We start from the raw sequence: 21837 nt of genomic DNA, 5'->3' as shown, positions 1-21837 counted from the left end.
GTAATGGGGACATTTGGTTTCAAGGATCAACACTTTGCTTCATCTTGGCTTTTCCCTCTTTGCTTTTTTAAGCAAAACATGCTTGTTGTTGGCACCATGTGACTTGGTATGGACTCAAAGTAGGGCATTTGTATCTGCAATTGGTATGATTCATGAGATGTGCTCTGATCTGGGGTTAGAGTCAAATTTCATGGGGACTTAACTGCCAGTTTCTAGGTGATCCGGAGTTGTCTCAGCAGGGTAGGAGAGACTACTCTACACTAATCTTGAGGATTCAAGGTCTTGCGACAACTCCACTCTGTCTAGGTGCCTCTTTGCTCGTTATAACTAGCAACTTAGTTTAAAGAAACAAACTTGGAATGGAATATTCAGGCAAACTTGTGGCTTTGTTGGGCTTTACCCAAACACAGCTGTTGTTTGTGTTTGTGGACAAATGACTGTTGAAAAACGAAACATTGACCCATTTTAAGATTTGTAGGCTGTATATAGAAACACAAATTATTTCTCTTTCGAGAAAGATAATGTTATGAAAGCCACAGAATAGCCTGTTGTCTGCAGTTAATGGTGTTAGAATTATGCATCTGATAAATGCATACGCCTGCCTCGATACACATACTAACCTTTCTAATCAGTTATTTCCAGTGTACAACTACTATCTAGAGTTCTTAATATTTGATGAGAACTGTTATACATCACAACTCACCCCGATTGCTCCTCCCACCTTCTACTTGTAAGACGATGCGCTTTCCAAAAATTAGCACTGCATTCACCTATCGCAGGATACAAGCAGCATAACGCTCAAAACGTTCTCGTGATCATCATCTTCCTCTATCCCCGGGACGTTGGACAAAGGAGCTTAAATATGTGAATACTGAAAACAAACAGATTTTCTAGTGGTCATCTTCATCTGTCCCAGGGCAGCTGGACAATAGAGCTTCCATCGATTCATACTGAAAACAAACAACATGTCCATGTAAGTAACAGTTGGGGCCTGGCTCTTTCGCTAATTGAAAATGCTCATCAAAGCTGTAAAGTGGAAATGTTAAGCATTTACCTGGACTCCACAGAAGAGGCAATATTGAAACTCATCTCTCAACTTCATCAATATTTCCAGCAAGTCCTAATTGGGTAGACAGCGTTAACAATTTTTTTGCAAAAGGATTTGAGTGATAGTACAAGCACAAAGAAAATAAAGGACACCCATCCACCATGGGTAGGTAGCAATGAACAAAGAAGGGAAATGTACGAAAAGACTGCAACTAGACACAGTCCTACATGAATATAAAAAAAAGTTTATTTTGCATGTTAACGACAAGATGCATCTAAAAGAAAAATCCAGTCACAATCATTCTCAATTTGCAGCTTAATTTTCTACAACCCAAAGTTACGACATTGAATGATGACAAGAGAAGAGAGCATACCTCTTCCGTTATCTCTTCTTCTTCCTCTTCCTCTTTCCCTTGTTCACCATCTTCATCATCCTCGTTCTTCTTTGGAAGCTCAACCTCTTTGTTCTCTAGTTGATCAAGGGCTGCCTTTGCCTTCTTGAAATTCACTACAACTCTCCGACTCCGCCATTGTGACTTTTGCCTAGAACCAAACTCAGTCATTAAAGCCTCCTCATTCCTCCTATTCATCTCTGCTTCAATCTCCTCTCTCTTCCTCTTTTCCCTATGTGGATCTTCTCTTCCTATCCCAACTCGTGTCCGCCTAATCTCAAGCCCCACAGGCTCAGCGAGGCCAGAACCCTCCTTGCCAAGGGCTGAACCAGGAGTGTAGCCCATTTGCTTTAGCAACTTGAAGCCAATGTTAGTTTCTGGAATCGGAGCCTCTATCTTTGCCAAGGTCTGCTCGTCCTCTTCTTGTTGCCGTCTCTCTCTGCTAAGTTGCCGCTGTTGTTGCCAGTTAAGAGTTTTAGACTTCTTGGAATATTGAACTGTTGGAGTTTCGCCTTTGGGAGTCTGCCAAAATTACGATAATCATACTCTGCTCAATTGCTGAGAATTACACCAAAACAAAAAATTAAAAATTTGATGGGTATCTTACTTCCAACAGATTTTACAATCTTTACATGCAACAGGACACTTGAAAGTGTGTGTAAAAAACAAACAAACCACCTGAGAAAAGCATATATTTATGCAATTCTCTGTATTTATTTATGACGTTTTAGCTAGCAAACCCTAGACAATCAATTCTCTTAACTATTGAAATATATTAGTTTCTCTTTCTCCTACTACTCTTCCTAATGCTCTATCAGATTCTCAAATTTTCTTGCTAATGCTAGAATCAGATTTCAAGCGACATGCTTTCAAAGAACTGCAACGGATGTGAAATTTTTTTCGCTAAGAACAAATAACTATTGTAGATTCTCTCACCAAACAAGACCTACACAGAGATGATAATAGTCCCTATTGCCAGATTTTTGCTTACGGTATTGAACTTAGAGAACCAAAAAGATAGAGCTTTAAATCAATTGCAGAATCAAAGCAAGCAAACAAACCAAACCTTTTTCGAAGCGAATTTAGGAGGGTTCGAATCTTCAGGAGGAAGAAACACAGACAGGTCTCCCATGTAATCGTCGTCTTCTTCGCTCCCTCCTCCTTCGTTGGTACTTGGGTTCTCTCTTGATTCGGCCATTACCGTGGCTCGGCGAGTGCAATCGGCACAGACGACGGAGCAAGTATCTGCATTAGCGGTGGCAGCGAACAGAAGTGGGGAGCGATGGGCCCGGTTAGGTTAAGAGTTGGGGACTTATGTTTCACTGGGCTTCTCTAACTGCCGTTCAGCCCAAAGAGCCCATGACCTTCATGACCAGAAGCAACAAAACCCTAGAAAATTGAAAAAGGAGGAGGGAACGAGAGATGGGCCCAGTAAGGTTAAAAAACATTGGATTGGGAATCATGTTTAATAGGGCTTCGCTGTCTTTGAGCCCAAAAGCCACATGAACAGAACCCTAGAAAATATGGGCCTGGTTAGCTTACAAGCTGGGACTCATATTAACTGGGCTTTTTAGACCTTAGCGTTCAACCCACGCAGCCCATAAACGATTATAACGGCTTTTTGCTGACGTGGGTAGCATATAACGCGTGATCATTCTTTTAGGAATCAGAACGCTCTCCAGTCTCCCCGTACACCGTCTCTCTAATTCCGATCACTCTCCGTCTCTCTGAAAATCGTTGAACACAGAGAGCAGCTACAACAAAGGTATCCCAGAAACCCTAGTTTTTTTTAGTTTCAATCCCAATTTTTTCAACCATTTAGTCTTTCTTGTTCATAGCATTGAATCTTTTCCCTCACTTTCTTGTATTTTCTCGGTCTTCCTAGACTATGCTGTACGATTCTACGGTTCTTAGCATTCCCCATCGAAGTGATTATTGTGCAGTATATAACAACAGTAGTGAATTTGATCCCATGTTACTTGTGCATGATAACCCGAATAACCCACAAGATTTATTAATATGTAAAGCAACATCTCAAGAACTCATTCAAAATTAGAGAATTGATACTTCCTTCCGTACAAATTGAGCATGTATAGGAACAATGAGGAAAATTATCTGTCCAGGAAAGGATAAAAGAAAATATAGGGGGAAAAAAAGAGTTCACTATCATTTTAGTTTGAAAATCTCATTCCCACAACCAACCTTTCTGACATTGGTCTACCCAAGAGTTTACACGCTAGCACTACTCAACAGGGCATTGATTTCTCCAATTATGTTAACAGGCCTTCCATCAAACATTGATGATAGGGTACTCTCACAAAGCTTCTTCAGTTCCTTGGTTTTTTTAAGAGCTGCTTCCTGCAATAGAAAAGTCATGTTACTACCTCCACCAAACGTGGAGGAAATAAGAAACATCATTTGTCAGGGTTACATGGGCCGACTAGATTCTTGAAGAAATGACCCAAAAATTACTCATTAAACAAAACACACCATAGCACGTGCCTTCACACCTAGTGCCTCACATCCAGTGAACGCCAGAGTTAACTTAAGGCACCTAGCCTGGGGGGTTTGATAACACTGCTCCCATGTTTTACAATGGGATTTGGATATTTAAACCGTTTTAATAGTGCTACCCTTTACAATGCTATCTTAAAACAAATGCTCTCTTGCTCTCATGTGCAAGAGCATTTAATTAGAAATTTGTTGAACTATGGACCAAATAAAGCATTTCAAACATAGTTCTCTCCGGTAATTTCTCAATTAGAGAAGTCAAAGTTGGAGAAGATAAAGAGTTCTTCCGGTGGTTATAATGATATAACCAGGAGTGATAGAGCAGAACCAATACAACGTTTGCCATACACAAAACCAACCTTGAAGTACAACTGTACATATATGATTCATTAGGTCAACAAAACTTACTTGTTTTGGCCATGAAGAAGATAAAGAATTTTGAAGCTCCATGCGCTTGAAAGCCAGATCCTTCAACCCTTCTTTTAACTTCACTTCATGGTGTTTCTTTTCTTCAATTGAACTAACTAATCTATCAAGAAATCTGAAATTCACAGCAACACAGAAGATTTGAGTAGCATTACAACTTGTAGAGATATATTTGCATATCTACGTTATACTAAAAAATTGTTGTGCTAAAAACAAACATAAGAATATACAACACAGAGGCAGGAAAAAAAAAGTAGCCTAACAAACTCCCTAGGACAAGAACCTCTTGGAAATGTCTAAGAGAACAAATATCTTTGTTGACTTGAGAAAGAAAAAAAAAACATAAACATTGACTTGTCTGATTGAGAAATTACTGGAGAGAACTATCATATGCTAGTTGTGCCTTGTAACTATGCAAGCCAAGTAAAAGGCAGTGCAAATATACTTCTCTTGTAAAGTTATCCACCTTGTAAAACTAATATCGACAGATAATATTTAAGCAAAGGGACGCAAATTCTCAGATGTGGCATCAATTAGGGAAAGCACTTTCAGAATCTTTTAGGTACAATACTGTCCTTCAAAAGTGGTAGCTCATAGATTTACTAAAAGGAGTAGCTCATAGATTTACTATTTGTCGCAGCAATCAACCCTTTCATATGTTTCTCAATGCAACGGCAAACTGAGAGCAAATTTGGCCAACATTGAACCAAATACTATTGATAATTGCCTTTTTTTCCCAATGAAATACTCCACAGTAAAGCATTATTTCCTTCCAAAATATCACCCACATCCTAGAAGTATTGAAAAGTTGCCTCAAAAGTTGCAGTTTCCACTTGATTAGAAGAGAGGATTCCACTCTACCGTGTTGATTAGAAGACAGGATTCTACTGAGGTCATTCCACTCTACTGTGTTGACTAACAAGTTAACAACAATAAGTAAGAAGAAATGAATGAAAAAGGGAGACCGATAAAAGAAGCACCTTTTGGAGTTAAGAATCATGATTAAGTCCCTTGTTTTCTTATTTGTCACCAAACAAATGACCATGGAAACATCTGATATCATTGTCTCAATCACATCAGGAGTATACTGCTGCAACACTAAGGGAGCAACTGATTGGACTTGATGCTGCAAAGACAAAGTCTCTTCATTCATCAACTCTGCCAGCCGTTGATTAAGAAACGCTCTGATCTGATAACATAAAAATACAAGATATTAGCTTCGTATCTTATGACGTTTTCAGGTAACAACAGCTAAGGACACCAAACTAAGGAATTAAGTCTGGTCTGTATTGACACCGTCCTATTCCTCTGATGTCTTTCTCACAGAAGAGAAGGGTCAAAAAGAAAAGGAGGAGAAATGAACCTAAAACAAAAATAAAGAATTTAGCTTTGATAAGAATAAATCAATCGCAAAATGAACAACTAGAGTATACCTCGTAGAGATCATCAAGAATCTTATTCCTATACTCAGTTTCCAAAAGCTGGCTCCTCTCGTCCTTGATTACTTGGGAAGCATCTGGAACATATTTATGATTGCCTACACCGTCATTTGGAAAATTGACCTCATCAATTACATCAACTTGAGGTGTTTCAACACTTATATCCCAGGATATATCAGACACAGAAATCTCCTGAGAGAGGCTGTCTCCCTCTTTATTTGATGGGACTTGATCAGACTTCTCAGCTTCATTTGGTAATATCTCACTGGCATTGACAATTTCATAAGGGCCCAAACCATTACCAGTATCATCTGTTTCTTCCACAGTACCAATATCCCAATCAATCTGAGCACTTTCAACAGAAATATCCCAATCAATATTATCTGCTTCAATATTCATGTCTCCTCTCTCGGGGTCTGCTTCATAGAGGGTTAATTCAATATTTGCAGAATCAAGAATCTCAGGGGATGGGGAAACATTCAGAGATGGGGGATTTTCCCGCATGTCTTTTAAGTTCACCAAGACAGCTCGTAAAGACTTCTGCAATCACACACAAAAGCTGATAAATTTACAAATTGAATAACCAATATTTCAACTTCTATGCACATAAATGTAAGTTTCAACACAGTAAGTCCAGCAATGACCACAAGACAAATTAAAGAAACAGTTGTTGACTCACATCCTTTTCCGTGTGAACATCTCCAACAAAATTAGAATAGTATTCCATTGCCCTTAACAAAGAATCACCATTGACAATATCTAGAATCCTGCTAAATGTACTTGGAAGCGACTTAGCAGTTTCCAACAGCTCAAACTTTACATTGTTTCCCTACAAAGTAAAACAATTATTTTCATGTATTGATCAGAAGAAAGAATAAGTTAACAATCAAAGGAAGAATGCTTAAGATGTAACCTGCAAACCGAGTTCTTGACAAGCTTCAACATACTTAGATGCTGACATAGCAGCGCTTCTTTTTACATCAGCTTCCTTGCGCTCCAGTTCAGCTAATTGTTGCTGGATCTTTTGCATCTGTTTTTTCTGATATGGGCTTCATTAAATTTCAGAATTAGTTAATAAATAATCCATCTCATTGATTTAAGTTGAGTTCGGCAAAGCAAAAGAGAATCATAAGAGTGCTACTTACATTTCATAGTTTACATTTTGAGTAATTATTTGTGCGGCCTCGCCGAGGAAGATATGATCTTTCTCAAATGAATGCACAATTGCCTCCCAGGCACCCTGATTAAAATGAAATTAACAACCATTAAATGATACCAATGAGTATTTAACACAAAAAAGATATACCAGAGAGGGGGTGGGGAAGGAAAGAAAGCATCTTACAGCAGCACCTGGCAGCCGGCCAAATATATTCCGGCTTTCAGGATTCGACTTCAAAAGAATATCATAAATACTTTTGGCCTCCAAGTATCCAATCCCTGCAAGAGACATAAAAATAATCATACAACAAGACTAGACAACCATAATTCAAATTTAAAGGATAAGACAGTAGGAGGTATGATATGACAAAATTTTCAAAATACCATAATCCGAATAATGCAAAGCAGCATAAAAATTCACTAACCAAAAACTAGTACTGGAATGACACCAAATTTTCACAAAATCATAATAGTAACATACCTGTACTTCAAAAAAGCATGATTCACTAAATAAGTACAATCAGAAAAAGTTACAGATTACCAACACTTCAGCAAATGCTACAGATTACCACTAAAAAATCTCACGAATCGCCGTTTTGATCAAATCGTAAGTAAAATAGTAATAAGGGAGCGAACGAAATACTAACCTTCAGGGTCTAGGGTTTGGAAATAGGGATCAGTATCCTTAGGTAGTAACGAGAACTCCTTGAATATCCGAGCCCTAATTGCGATCAACCGTTTTCTCCAATCGGCCGGTATTCTCTTCCGATCAACCAACCACTCTTTAATTTCAAAAACATATATGTATGGATGCGAAAGCCATAAATCAGAGCACTAAACCAAACCAAAAAATAAAGAGAGAAATTAAGCTAAGCAACCAGGCGTTGAGTGCGAGGGAATTACCGCCGAGACGAGAAAAGGTTATGTCGATGGGGAGATGTCGAATGTCCTCCGCAGTCTGCATTTCCTGAGAAAATTTTTCACTCTCTCGGGAAGGACTATCGAGTTCTGAAAGGCGCGTTTCGTTTGGAAGAGATGACCTGCCTGTGCTGAGGCTTGAGGGAGAATTCACTGTTCGGTTCAGTTTAGTTTACTTCACCCTTGAACCCGCGGTTTCGGATATGGGCTTGGGTTCGACCCTCGAGGGGTAACCTTTAATGGGCCTAGTGGGCCAGCCACGTCAACTCCAACAGGATTCAATGGGATTTTCTTTTTTGAGGAATGGGAGAGAAAATTTCTGATACAGCCTACAGGTAAATAATAAAATGAAATAAATAAGAAGAAACTCGAATAATGAAGAAATATATCCATTTGCCACTTCGACGTGGCAACAATTCATTGCTCCTATCAAATTTGGAGGGCCACTACTATCGTGGTGACGTGGTGGTGTTGGTTAAGCGTCATCCCTTTCGCACTCGAACAATCCAAGGAACAACTTCAATGGCGGGGCTCGGTTCCTGTTTCACCACTACGACACTGCCTCTCAGAAGGTGAGGTTTCTCTTCTCTCTCCTTTTATTTGCTTTCTGTATGGCATTTCTTTTGGTTCTGCGATTACGTTAGCTCATTCTCCTTCTCAAGAGAACTCGAACTTTGCTTCTGTCCTGCTCTCTCAGTAACAGATTTTTAGGGAATACGAGAGTTTTGATGCTCCATTTCAATGTTGATAAATGTGTTCTATTATGTGGCAGAAATTTGAAATGATAAATTCAGTCATGTTGAACCCTAAATCGTCTTTCAACTTCATTCTGCCTAAAGAACGAGGTGTAGGATTAGGGGTTCAATTACCGTTCCACACATCAATTTGGGATGGAATACACCCTTCCCAGTAGTTTTTGCAAAAATGGCCTGACATTAAACGAATGTTTTCTGGTCTCGATTGATGAGAAATACTCTTCTGTTTTCCTTTTTCTTGTGACTTGATCAAACACCAAATGATGCATTCATTTTTTGTTGGTCTTTAGGTTGGATCCTTTTGGTTTGATGACTTTATTGTATAACCAACTCATGCACTTGATTAATAAAAAAACTGGAATTGGTTTTCTAGAAAATGAAAATAAAGGATTAAGGGTGTTTTTTCAGCAAATATCAGACACCTTGGTTGCAACTTGAGATTCAGTTTGGAAGATCCATCCCAGGGAACTTGAGTCGTCCAAGAAAGTTGGGGATTAGAGCAGAAGTGGATTATGTTAATGTTGAAGAAGCAAAGAAACTTATAGCTTCTGAGGGATATGCCATACTTGATGTGCGGGACAAATCTCAATATGATCGAGCTCATATAAAATCTTGCTACCATGTTCCTCTTTTCATTGAAAACCAAGACAATGACCTTGGTAAAACTTCCTACTTGTGTCTTTTATGCTGATCCTCTCTTGCTGTTAGTTCACTCGGTTCTTAAATTACAGTAAAAGCATTATACGCCCGTCCTTTGAAAATTTTCAAATTGTCTTTCGACTTTCAGTTTGTATTCTCATGAAAGTTTGAACTTTTGCAGGCACAATCATAAAGAGGACTGTGCACAACAACTTTTCTGGTTTATTCTTTGGGCTACCATTTACTAAGCTCAATCCTGATTTCGTGCAATCTGTGAAGAGTCAGTTTTCTCAAGAAAGTAAACTTCTAGTTGTCTGTCAGGAAGGGTTAAGGTAACTTCTATTCTGCAGATTGTTTGACCTGAAATTACTGCGATTATCTCTATCATGGTAGAATTACGAGTGAATGAAACGAATATCAAATAACGCATTGAGGCCTCTTCCCTTTTAGTTCATTATTTCTAAAATTCAGTTCAAGGAGTGTAAGGTTGCATAGAGATTAGAGAAGGAAAAGTAGAAGAGCTACAGTATGGTCCCAACTAAATAAATGGGTTGGTGATTAGAGATTAATGACACTGCTTCCATTACTGGTATACTTTAATTTACTTTTGGCAACTCTCTCTAACTTACTTTTGAACTCTGGCTCTCTTCCTTTCTTTCTGGATGCAATCATGCTTAACTTTGAAGATGGGGCATCATATCTAACCAATGGGGTATATGATGAGGCCATTCTGCATACATCTTATGCAGACATTGAAGATAGAAATGAATGTATATGTCAATTTATTTTAATCAGTTCGAGCGAGCTTAATTCTCTGTTTGCTTAGAACTCTAATATATGGTTCCTATTGTTTTATGTAATGCCCTTTTGATAGGATTTTTTTTTTCCTAATCTTTTTTCATTTTCAAGGTCTACTGCAGCAGCTGACAAGCTTGAGAATGCTGGTTTTCAAAACATAGCATGCATCACCAAAGGACTTCAAGCTGTAGAGCCAGGTTAAACTCTACTTCCTAAACTAATGCCTGAGCCAGGTTTCGGCTGAATGAGACGTACACCAATGGTGAGATTTCTGTTTTGCAGGAACATTTGATTCAGTAGGCTCTACCGAGTTGCAAAACGCTGGCAAAGCTGGTTTGGTCACTGTGCAAGGCAAGATATCAGCCGTTCTCGGAACTGCACTTATCTGTATGTACATTAACAAAGTTCTCATTATTTTCTACTGCAACAGTTTGAAATTTTCTTTTTTAACTTAATCAAACTTGCAGGTGCATATTTGTTCATCACCTTCTTTCCAGATCAAGCAGAGAAATTGCTTCAGCTGGTCCCTGCAAGCTAGGACTTGTGACAAGTCAAAATTTTGCAGTTTCTCTTGATTACCTATGAAAAGAAGTTAAAATGGTTGAGCTTGTTATTAACATTATTATTCTTAAATCCTTGTAATATAAAAGACGGAAATGGAAATCCCTGAATCAATTGCCAAGAAAATTAGTGCTTTCCTTTAGACCTGATCAAGCTCGGGCTAGGATTTGGTCTATACTAAGCCCCAATTGACGTGCCCAAGCCCAGCCTGGGCTAGTGCATTGGACTCATATCTGAGAATGAGACCAAGCCCAGTCCTAGAGCCCATGAGATAATCTCAAGGCTCAAGCCCGGTCCTGAGCCAACCAGTCAATAAGAAAACACAAAAATAGAAAAGAAAAATTTCGGGCCTCAAGTTTTGCCCAGTACCAGCCCATGGGCAATATGTGTCCAGAGTCCATGCCCCCTTAAAAAAGCAGGCTGGACGGTCTGGGCTTTTAAGGCCCATTATCATGTCCAGACCCAGCTCACTCATGAGTCATGATCCATGAATGAGGAGAAAAAAACGAACTAGTTAAAGTCTGTGAAACTATTAGTGCCCGGGACCTGCTGTAATTTTATTACAGCGGGACGGTCCCGTTGTAATACCTTTTTTGGGTAGTAAAAAATTTTATTTTTATTTTTAAAAATTATAAATATATAGTATTTTTCATAACAAATCCAACGATATATTTTTTATTTAAAACAAAAATCAAATGCATCATGATCAAAAACATCGAATATTTAAAGTTTATATCCGATGGTCTAGAATTGTCGTGTCTTTTTCATGTTGAATTTGATTTTTGTTTCTAACAAAAAATATATCTTTGTGTTCGTTGCGATGAACACTACATATTTATAATTTTTAAAAATAAAAATAAAATTTTTTACTACCCATAAAGGGTATTACAGCGGGACCTGCTGTAATAAAATTACAGCAGGTCCCGGGCTTCCGTAAAACTACATATTCAATGTTATGGGCCTACGGCAAAGACCAACTTCGCAAGTCGCAACCGCCCAAAAGTCTCCATACAAAATTTCAAATTACAGTCAACGCCATATCATTATATCACGACACCACCAACCCCTGAAATGCCCAAAAAGAGGCTTTGGTTTATATTATCTTATTAAGCCCCAATTGACGTGCCAAAGCCCACCCTGGCCTAAACCATCGGACTCGTATCTGAAACCAAGCCCAGTCCCAAGAGCCAAGAGATAATCTCAAGGCTCAAGCCCGGTCCTGAGACCACCCATCAACAAGAAAACACAAAATAGAGAGAGGAAAAAAAAAGAAGAAAAGATGCAGGCCTGACCCGTACCAGCCCATGGGCAACATGTGTCCAAAGTCCAGGCCCCCTAAAAAGCCGGCTGGACGGTCTGGGCTTTTCAGGTCCAGACCCAGCTCACTTATGAACGAACTGCTCGAAATACTTATTCTGCAAGCCCACCCTAGGTTCACCAGACTTCTCCATCTCTTTCAAATATAATGAGATGTCTGGTAGGGAATGACACCTCAATCCAGTTATGAGGTTAAATTCCCTTATTGAAAAACTAGTTTCTCTTCCACCAATCAAAAACACCAACTTCCCTTTCTTTTCATCCTCTTTTGATTGTACTTGCCGAAGGAGGAGTTGGTGTACAATCTGTGGAGCCCATTTAATGTTTTTCAGTTGTAAAAAAGTACCAAAACAGGTTCCCCTAAACAAAGTCAGCTGATCTTCGCTCAGCGTACTCCTAATATCGCTTATTGTTTCATGTAACTTTGAAAAAGAAAGAACCTTGACACCAAATCTCTCGTTGATGGGAATCTTGTATGCCATTTTATGTTAAATCTGCATGTATATGAAAGGTGGAAAATAAGTTTATCAAACATAAACACAAAACCAAAACAGTTATCAACTAAATATATATGTATTTATCAACGAAAAAGTCATACAGTTCCCAACGAAAAAGTAATAAAGTTATCAACCTAAAAGTAATACAGTTATCAACCAAAAAGTAATACAATTATCAACCAAAAATTAATACAGTTATCAACCAAAAAGTAATACAGTTGTCAACATAAATAAAAGCAGTTATCAACGAAAAAGGTACAAACTTTCATGAACAGTACAACAACTTTCTACGTGTACTGCAAAACTGATAACAACGAACATGCACGCCTTTACCAACGAAACCCAACACCCTATAACATATATATTACACGCATGACTGTACTGTTTCTCTAACCTCTTCCAAAAATCTCATACATATGAACGAATATTCAAACACCGTAAATCCATGAAATGAAACTAACCTTAGAGTCGCGTTTGTTGTTGTTGTTGTTCGTTCGTAAAAAACCAGAAGAAATTCCAACAAATAATATTCTCGGAAGAACGAAGAAGTTGAAGGAAGAAGATACAGATGTGAGAGAATTTTTTATGCTCGTGTGCGAATAAACGAAGAAGAAGATGAAAGGACGGGTTTTACGCAATTCGAGACGGTAACTGTTGACTTTTAGGATTTTGAACTGTGCAATGGGTAATTTTGTCTTTTCCTTTGGCAAAAGGGTTATATTTAAGTGTTTTAAAAAGAAGGGTTAGATTTGAAAAATGTTTATAAACGAGGGTTATTTTTCAAAAAAACCCAAAAACACGAACTAGTAAAAATACATGCCCAAAATCCTCCGTACAAATTACAATCAATGCCATATCACCACCGACCCCTGAAATGCCCAAAAAGATTAAGGAAAACAATTTAAGCTTCTCCCTTACAATAGGAAAAAAAAAACAGCCCATGTAATTAAAAGTTACACCCTGTGCGCCTGTGACCATAAGGGGAGGAAAAGGCAATGGGTTCAACACTAGAACAGATTTAATTTTCCAGTTACTTCCAGCTACCATAGTCCCAGAAGCATTAAAAAGCATTTGTTTCCGCCAAATCAAAAGCTTTATTAACGGGAAAAAACAAATCAGAATTCAACATTCATGATCGCCCCATCTGGCGCTATGCTATGGAAGGAACTCTAAATTGCTTAACAAATTCATGTAAAGAAAGAAAAGTGAAATAACAACACTAAAGTTATAGGAAAAATGGAATGCTAAAAGCAAAAAAAAATTAAAAAAAATACCAATGTAAAAAATTTGCATGACTAGGACCCACAAGAAGGGGGAACAAAAACCACCACAAAAAATTGCTAACCTATATTAATAGATATTACAGCAGTAAATATTCTCTAGTTCAAGAGAATAAAGGAAATATTACAGGGGAGTAGAGGACTAGCGATGGTATGTTCTGTGCACCAGAGTCGATGCATAAATGTGGACGATTTGTAAGTACAAAGTGTTGATTCTCAGCTGCCTGTAGTAACAAAAGAAATGGCAGGAACTTGACAAAGTTGGAAAAGAAAAGAACACCTGACTATTGTGAACACATGCCCCTACATACGACATCAGTCACCTTGTAGGCAGTAAAGCTGACGGATATTTCCTGAAGCTGTCATACCATTTGAACAAGAAATATCATCAGATTGCCATACCATTTTCCTAAGATCGGAGAAATCTTTAGAGAGTACTACAGAACTGTATATCACAATCTAAACAGAAGCTTTTCCTTCCAGAAGCTTTCCAATCTTAAAAGAGCAACGACGCAAGATATATAGTGCACCCATATAAAATCAGTAAATTTCAAAGCATATCAAAAGGGATATTCACATTTGTCAGCCTCTTAGAATTAAATTAAAATAAAAACAATCAAAGAAACAGGTGCCTCTCAATATAATTGGCAAGCACATTCCTTGTGCTTACTGGCAACTGCAGTGTCATCTTCTATTGCATGATGCTGAATTTCAGATATTTTCAGAACAGATCAGATAGATGATCACACAACAGGAATTTGCCGTTGTCTATTATCACGAACAAAATGTTCATTTTGTTCTGACACAGTAATCAAGAAGACCAAATTCTAGAATGTGAAAATGAACACAAAAGGTGCCAGTTTCCTAGAATTAAAAAACATGCTTCTGCAATCGTTGACTGAATGTTGAAAGTAATACATGAACAGAGAAGATGTCCGAAACATCGCCAGAATGACAGAAACTTGAAGATGTATCATAATTTTTGTTCTTATGAATATACGTGATGTAAAAAAGTCTCATTTAGCATTTCATCGGAAGAAAAACAAAAGAGGGCAACAGTCAACGAGGAAATCATTACCATATAACCAATCTTTGAATAATACGTGGAGTGCAGCCGACAATTCCCGCTTCTGATTTTCTTCAAGAGGAGCTTCCCTCAGTGACTGTTTTATCTCCCCTAAATTCTTGAACTGGACATTGAAAAATATGCATATGTTTCATCAAACTAAAAATCAAGAAAGTTAAACTATAACTGACACTCAAAAAAGAAAGTTAACCGAAAACTACATAGAAAAAACAATTGAAGAGCATTATATTCAACCAAAAGAAAAAACATACGTTGAAACAATATATTAAACCCACAATCATTGTTCTGCAATCATGCACCTACATTTTTCTGCTGAGATGCCATATAAGCATCTGGTAATTGAAATGGATTTTCTCTTGTTGACCCATGAGATTCCCCACCAAACCAATTTGGAATCTGCACATAGTAAGAAAAAAAAATGATCATGTGAAGAAGGTAAACAAACGTAACAGTGACTTCCAAAGATATAGATATCATATCACCATCCACACAATTCCAAGAGTTTCAGTCCAAGTACGAGTCAATTGATGTTCAAGAAAAATCAGTTGATAATGTTAAACCTAAAAATATGCAATATTGAGTTTGTTCCCAAGATACAATAAAACTTCATGTAGAAACTCACCAAAAAGTTAGTGAACTGGTCCGGGTCTAGGCGAGTGGCGGACTCAGCTTGAACATCAGAGACACCTGCCGGATGAGATAATGAATCATGTGGATCAACCACTCCCAATGCCAAGGGTTCATCCCATCTGTTAATGGTTGTTGCCTCAATGCCTACCTCCGCCATGTGCTCCTCCAACTCTGAGTAAAATGTATTGAATGGTGCTACCTGAGAAAAATGTCAGGGTATGAAAAGAACCTAAAGGATTGTTGATCTATAAATGTTAGTGATGGCACTGCACAAGCACAAAAACCATCTCAAATGGTTAAGGCTGCAGCTTTATTCAAAAGAAAATTAAAATGAGATTGGGCAAACACCTGCAACAGGCCTACAAGATCTCCTTGAATTCCAATCACTTCAATGCATCGAACCATAGAAATGATAATACGTTTTGACCAATTGAACCCCCCAATAAATGTATATACACAAAAATAGCTGTAGTGTCCTAGTACAAACTGCATGAACTTTCATCTCATCAAATATAGAATGGATTAACATCCTTCAAGGCTTTGATGTTGATAACGATCAGTATCATTGATACTAACAAAAATAGAAGACATGGACATCCTATGGATAGTGATAATCAAAAAATTTGTACGAGATGCAATAAGCATTCAAATGGGTTTGATAAGCTCAAACTTGACTCTCTAAGAAAAGTTTGGTCAGTACAAGGCCTTCAGGAAAGCTTTCAGAAGCTTTCCACAGCAGAGGATTTGGTGCACATTTGCTTTTTCTTAGCCTGGTGCATGGCAGCATGGGTAACCCATTTAAACAGGAAAATGAAAGAAAACATAGCATTCATTGCATTCTAGTAAACAGCAGCCTTGGTACAAGGTCCAAAACCCCTTTAAAAGTTCCTCGTCCTAAACAGGAACCATAACCAGCACCAACATTGTACCTCAAAGGGAGTATAGTGTCGAGTGCAAAGATCAGAAGCTAGAGAAAACTACTAGAGGAAGTGATGTAGTAACTAATGCTTCTGAAAGTATGTCCTACAATACACAAACTCATGAAGCTAACATCTTCACACCTCGCAAATATACAACCACTATATAGAATATCATATATAAATGCATTTAATGTTACAATCAAATGAATGAACATCTTGGGAAACTTTTGTAACCCAAACTGATCATGTAGAATAAGAAGATAGCACAGCCAGCCAACTTTAAAGGATGACAATAGTACCTGCAGCTTATGGTTATCACCAAGAATAAGTGGTCGCTGGTTAACCCCTAGAAAGAACATGCACTCACGGCAATTGGCAATGCAGACACGTTTAGCTGCAGTAATCACATGAACTCGTTCACAATGTTCAACTTTTACAGCCTGTAGTAGACACAAGTTGCATATAAGAGAGATTTCAAAATCAATCTCATCACATCAACAGATTGATTGCTTGACACAATAGTCATGAGAAGCATGAATACGGAGCAAAAAAAGTAAATGTTTTGAATATTTTTCTATTTACCTTACCAACGGCTCCAAGAACTATAGTGGCATCCGAGCATCCATAGATAGTGGCATATCTGAGAGGGGCTAAAATATAAATTACAGACTCGTGGCAATTAAGAACCTGCAAACATAAAATACTACTTAAAACTTCTTGTTGAAAGGCCTAAAACCCCGAAAACAATCATATCTCAATTAACAAGTGAAATGCACAGAGCTGGCAACCTTTGTAAATCAAGTTACACAAGAACTAAATGCAACATTGAAGACATAAAACACCACCTTGAGACGAGTGTTATTGTCATGAGTCAATAGGCCCAAGAGTATGCCTTTAGGCAAAGCAAGGAAGTTCAGGAGCCAAAGCGTTTACGATTGTATCATTTCACAGAAGTTTCATGCACGCTCTGAGACAGTTCTTGTGCCAATTTCTAGTCAACTTCTATTTCTAAGTCCTTCTGCAACTCCATAACCTAGGATTCCTAAAAGAAATGCACGATTTGTTGTTCAACAAAGTCTACACATCTAATTTTGAAAAAGTTGTAGTACTTTTTGGCAGAAATATCTACTTCTTTTCAGTCTTTCATTAGTATACGACTTTTTCAACTAATTGATCAAATTGTTATACAACCACACACTTAGTTCTCCTAACAAACACCAAAAGGTGTTTAGGACAAGAATGTGATGGTGAAAAGGTTGAGTCATTCTGAATTCAAGATAAAAGGTTAAACAACAGCCGTGCACAAGAGTCCCACAGTGGGCAGGGTTGGGAACATACAAGATGTACGCAAACATCACCCCACACAATATATGGAGAGGTTGCTTCCAAAATTGAACATGTGACCTCAAGGTCCTGAAACTCTACCAATGGCCAATGACAACCAATAGTCAATGCCTTGAAAGAACACCCCAAAAATGAAACATTTTTACAATAGAATTTCTGAAACCCAATTTATTAAGAAAATGGCCAATGACATTACATTTTTACAATAAAAGATCAACTTCTACATAAGATTTTTTTTCTTCTATCATAAGTTTGATTGGATGCTAAATTCTAATCTAAAATAGGGAATCAAGTCAGATACAGTGGACCAAGATAGTGAATTGAAGTATTAGGAGCAACAGTTTTATACAATTAGCTAATTATAGAGGCCTAAAAACAGTACCTCAATCATTAAGATGCAAACTACATTTATAATATATTTCAATGACACAGCAAAACAAAACGTAAGGCACTCCAAAGCTACCTTTAAAGAAGAACCTTTTATATCAGATGCTTGCTTGACATATGAGGATTTAGAGATCCCTTCAATAAAGCATGGACCTCTAGCACTTGTTGAGGCTTTGATGGAACTTGTGCAGACATCAGCCATGGGAATATCATGATCAGAAGCACTAGCTGACCCGTTATCTTTTGCAGAAGCTTTTTCAGTTAAATGTTCCAATGCAGCAGCTATATTCTGTGAGATCCAATCATGGACTTGCGCAGCAGGAACAGGTACAGCAGGCATATCACGATCTGAATCAGCAAAGAAAGAAGTAGCTTGGCTCAAGGGAACTCTTTCGGATCCCTTGTCACCAAAGTGCATCAGAAATCCCAGGTGCTCAAATCCTTCCACGGTTAAAACCTATGACAGGAAATAATGGTCCGTCACTGAAAGTAAAGTTCAACAGTCTGAAGCCATTGAAACATCAAAATCCGTTTTTCCTTAAAATTTTCTATTTCCCGAAACAGTAGGTTCCTGCTAAAGCAAAAAGTGAATTCCTAGAGAAACTACTAGGCTGATGACATACCCGTGGGCAAGGAGAAAATTTAACAAAAGTTTTTATCCATAATGAAAACTGAATCACAGATGACAGGTGCAGCCGCTAGGAAACCCACAAATTATTATATACTTCTCGCGGCACAAACTAAGAAGCATTACTTTGGAATTTAGATACCTGAACTAATCCTAACTAGCTTGCCAGCAGTGGCCCACTTAAAGAAGCAAAAGTAAAAATCAATCAAACTAAGGATGTGATAAGTGTATAAACCATGGATTCTTCGCTTTCTCCCTCCACATGATCTGCTAAAAGAGAGAGGATGTTAGCCATGTGCTTTTGCAGATAGGATAACTGATGAGCCTCTTCATCAGCCTGTGAAGGCATAAAACGACGACTATTGCTACGCGCAAGCTGCGAAACGATCAAATTCAGAGGTTTAAGTCTACTTCAAAAGAAACATACTCAAAACAAAATTCTTAAACAATTAGATGTAGAATAATGACTAGAAAGCATGCACATTCATAAACATAGTGGAATTCCATATTAACGAGAAATTAAGTTGCTGTAGAAGGTCTGAAGGTTAAAACAAAATTTACACAATTGTTGCAGCTTAAATCTAATGATACGAAATTGTGTTAAACAAGATGGCACAACACATCAGCTCCTAATAAAACTAAGGTCAAAAGCTTGCAAGAGAGACCTTCTGACTCTACTACAACACAACACAATGCAGAACCATAAAGTGAAATTCAGGATGCTTCATACACAGTTAGCAACAGAATAGTAGACTACAGCTCCAAAAAGTATAATTTAGCGAAAATATCATCATCCCACCAGCCAAAAATAACAATAGTAGTTCACAATTCTGCAGTAACAATGACCTTTCTGCAGCCAAAAGTATTGACAATCTTGCATTAATTAATTAATTAATTATAAAAGTAGTAGTCATACAAATAGGGTATGTCAGGAATTATTGATGATTTAGGAGGCCACTTATGGGATGAGAGATGGTTCTACACTTCTACCAGTGAAGAACAATGAGAGGAAGACTAAGAGTAAGAGATTGATGATGACTCCCATTGCCATTGATACACAATAATAAAAGACAAGGGGGGAATAAACATGGTGCTGACTGAAACTCGCAATATCGATACAAACTCTGCTCTAAGATAATTTTATAGAATTACCACTTGCCACGCAACAGCCTTACCTCAGACAAACAGTTTAGCAAATGTAACAAGTTGTCCAGATGAAACTCGACAACAATAAGCCCCTATTTTAAGAAGGAAATTGAATATCTAATTACATTCTAAATGCAACCGCTGGAGCAACCTGCAGGTATCAATCTCTGAATCTCATTTAAAGCCAAAGGGAAAAATCATTAAGCCCCAACGTTTTGGTCTAGACATTCACATTCCAATGTCCTAAAACGCAGTAGCTTCACCTAGCCTAAATTGCAAGTCGTATATTTTAATGCATATGATACAAACAATTTGGATTCAGTTGCCACGAACCCAACAATACTGTATCAGAATTCAGAATCACAATTCCAATCCACATTTTCACTTAAACCCTAAAAGACATTGCAATAGCTATCAGCTAATCCAACCTGATTCGAGACTATTACCCCATGAAGACACCAGCTTTTCCCAATCAATTGACAAGACAAAGCAATTCAACAGCAAACAAATCACCTGTGGCAGTGACAACGCTGATAGGTATCCATCGAATGCTGAGGTGGATGGCCAAACATCGGCAACAGCGGCGGAGTCCTTATGCGTTTTTGGCAATAGCTTCTTGTATGATTGTATATAAAGGAACAGAATAATATCGCGCCAATCGGCACCGACAGAGTCAATCTCGTCGGGGCGCGCCTTGGTGAGCGGGTCAAAGTCGGAGTGGAGAACTGAAGCAAGGGTATCGAGGACAAGGCGGGCATGTTCTACAGAGATCTGTAGCGCGTCGGCTAGTGCAGACGAGTCGACCCGGAGACCAGCGGATGAGAATTTCTGCTTGAGCGGGGCTAGGGCCTGGGCTGGGTCGGTGAAGATGAGCTTCGAGATTGGGAGAAGCCCGTGTTCGAAAGGCTCTCGCCGCGGGTGGATTAGAGTACTCGGATTCGGAGCGGGATTCAAGCCTGACTCGCTCGTCGACGTTAGTGGCTCGGCGAGGTCGCTCATTTCTTTATTTCTTCGGGATTAGAGAGGGAAGAGAATGGGAGTTGCAGATCTTTGAGAAATATGGAGAAATACGTTAAGGAGACGAGAAAGACATGTAGTGATCAGATGAGGTCGGGTACACAGATTCGGCCATGTGAATTGGATGTTACCATGGAGTAGAACCAATCAGATCGGTTCGATGAAAGTAGATTTGCGTTTTGATTAGCTCAATCAGACATTACAGAAAGTACGTTAAAGAAACTAATAACATGGAGGGAGGACTGAGTTAATGAACGTCAACGTATATGGCAATAATGGGAAAAAGCTGATTATTACTACTTATCCATTCCTAAATAAAGATTTTGTTTCTTTTAAATAATTAGCCTCCTGGGCCCTGGCCCTTCTGGCAAATTTTTTTGGGCCCCCACAATTAGAGCTTCGTGCAACAAACTAAATGGCCCAACAGGCCAACACACATGACTGAAAAACATTCCCACCAAACAGTCCACTAACGATTCATCGGTTATTTCGGTCGGTTAGTTATCATCGGTTCTAACTAAATTTTTGTCAAAAAAACTACCTCTCATTACAAATCAATATTGTCTAATTCCAATGGATATGCAAGTGAGCTGTTGGTTGAACAATAATCACGTTGCATATAAAGGATCATCCATCCATTAGGGGATGGGTTCGAATCCTACCCCCTCCCCAAATCCCTAGTTTCACAAAAAAAATTACAATGGATACATCCACCACAGACCAACTGAACCGAGGCTTCTTCTCACTCTATATTACAAAATTCACCCTATTCATTATAAATTAATATTATCCACTTTGAATTATTGATTTCTCGTCGATAATCAAGATTGCACGACTTTGTTCTTACTTGTTGCCTCACTTGTACTTTTTTTAAGTCCAGGAAAAATATCTTACATGTATGAGAATTGTGGCCTTGTGGGTCTTCACCTATAAATCACAT

The 21837-nt window shown here is 38.3% G+C and overlaps 4 protein-coding genes across 4 annotated transcripts; 1 reads left to right on the top strand and 3 right to left on the bottom strand.

The window, feature by feature from the left end:
* Positions 1 to 438: 438 nt before the first annotated feature.
* Positions 439 to 2726, bottom strand: LOC119993173 (G patch domain-containing protein 11). The gene is made up of 4 exons (XM_038840171.1): positions 2506 to 2726; positions 1422 to 1961; positions 1055 to 1120; positions 439 to 950 (listed from the first exon to the last, which is right to left on the bottom strand). Exons 1-4 carry the CDS (start codon positions 2635 to 2637, stop codon positions 891 to 893), a joined length of 798 nt encoding a protein of 265 aa, XP_038696099.1. The 5' UTR covers positions 2638 to 2726; the 3' UTR covers positions 439 to 890.
* A 702-nt stretch (positions 2727 to 3428) lies between these two features.
* On the bottom strand, positions 3429 to 8066 carry LOC119984364 (CDK5RAP3-like protein). Its single transcript, XM_038828277.1, has 10 exons — positions 7877 to 8066; positions 7621 to 7755; positions 7158 to 7252; positions 6961 to 7055; positions 6729 to 6864; positions 6495 to 6644; positions 5810 to 6355; positions 5357 to 5565; positions 4359 to 4491; positions 3429 to 3797 (listed from the first exon to the last, which is right to left on the bottom strand). The coding sequence occupies exons 1-10, from the start codon at positions 7935 to 7937 to the stop codon at positions 3669 to 3671; spliced, it is 1689 nt and encodes a 562-aa protein (XP_038684205.1). The 5' UTR covers positions 7938 to 8066; the 3' UTR covers positions 3429 to 3668.
* Positions 8067 to 8266: 200 nt separating this feature from the next.
* LOC119995663 (rhodanese-like domain-containing protein 9, chloroplastic) lies at positions 8267 to 10786 on the top strand. The gene is made up of 6 exons (XM_038842166.1): positions 8267 to 8463; positions 9055 to 9305; positions 9467 to 9617; positions 10195 to 10280; positions 10366 to 10470; positions 10551 to 10786. The coding sequence occupies exons 1-6, from the start codon at positions 8267 to 8269 to the stop codon at positions 10619 to 10621; spliced, it is 861 nt and encodes a 286-aa protein (XP_038698094.1). The 3' UTR covers positions 10622 to 10786.
* A 2987-nt stretch (positions 10787 to 13773) lies between these two features.
* Positions 13774 to 21074, bottom strand: LOC119995402 (TBCC domain-containing protein 1-like). The gene is made up of 9 exons (XM_038841882.1): positions 20394 to 21074; positions 18970 to 19110; positions 18183 to 18563; positions 16958 to 17062; positions 16675 to 16815; positions 15448 to 15654; positions 15129 to 15221; positions 14817 to 14928; positions 13774 to 14097 (listed from the first exon to the last, which is right to left on the bottom strand). Exons 1-9 carry the CDS (start codon positions 20877 to 20879, stop codon positions 14054 to 14056), a joined length of 1710 nt encoding a protein of 569 aa, XP_038697810.1. The 5' UTR covers positions 20880 to 21074; the 3' UTR covers positions 13774 to 14053.
* Between the last annotated feature and the right edge of the window lie 763 nt (positions 21075 to 21837).

The sequence above is a fragment of the Tripterygium wilfordii genome, chromosome 3 (assembly GCF_013401445.1).
Source record: "Tripterygium wilfordii isolate XIE 37 chromosome 3, ASM1340144v1, whole genome shotgun sequence".
Taxonomy (NCBI): Eukaryota; Viridiplantae; Streptophyta; class Magnoliopsida; order Celastrales; family Celastraceae; genus Tripterygium; species Tripterygium wilfordii.
The sequence above is the reverse complement of the archived record's forward strand: the minus strand, read 5'-3'. Positions and strand labels throughout refer to the sequence as shown.

Coding starts and splice junctions, on each gene's coding strand:
- LOC119993173 (XM_038840171.1), bottom strand. CDS start 2,637: ATGGCCGAATCAAGAGAGAACCCAAGTACCAACGAAGGAGGAGGGAGC. Junction 1,962..2,505: donor CTAAATTCGCTTCGAAAAAG/GTTTGGTTTGTT, acceptor TAATTTTGGCAG/ACTCCCAAAGGCGAAACTCC. Junction 1,121..1,421: donor AAGAAGAGATAACGGAAGAG/GTATGCTCTCTT, acceptor CTACCCAATTAG/GACTTGCTGGAAATATTGAT.
- LOC119984364 (XM_038828277.1), bottom strand. CDS start 7,937: ATGCAGACTGCGGAGGACATTCGACATCTCCCCATCGACATAACCTTT. Junction 7,056..7,157: donor GCCGGCTGCCAGGTGCTGCT/GTAAGATGCTTT, acceptor CATTTTAATCAG/GGTGCCTGGGAGGCAATTGT. Junction 6,645..6,728: donor GTCAAGAACTCGGTTTGCAG/GTTACATCTTAA, acceptor TTTACTTTGTAG/GGAAACAATGTAAAGTTTGA.
- LOC119995663 (XM_038842166.1), top strand. CDS start 8,267: ATGAAGAAATATATCCATTTGCCACTTCGACGTGGCAACAATTCATTG. Junction 8,464..9,054: donor ACGACACTGCCTCTCAGAAG/GTGAGGTTTCTC, acceptor GTGTTTTTTCAG/CAAATATCAGACACCTTGGT. Junction 10,281..10,365: donor ACTTCAAGCTGTAGAGCCAG/GTTAAACTCTAC, acceptor TCTGTTTTGCAG/GAACATTTGATTCAGTAGGC.
- LOC119995402 (XM_038841882.1), bottom strand. CDS start 20,879: ATGAGCGACCTCGCCGAGCCACTAACGTCGACGAGCGAGTCAGGCTTG. Junction 18,564..18,969: donor GAGAAAGCGAAGAATCCATG/GTTTATACACTT, acceptor TTCCTGTCATAG/GTTTTAACCGTGGAAGGATT. Junction 17,063..18,182: donor TAAAAGGTTCTTCTTTAAAG/GTAGCTTTGGAG, acceptor TTATGTTTGCAG/GTTCTTAATTGCCACGAGTC.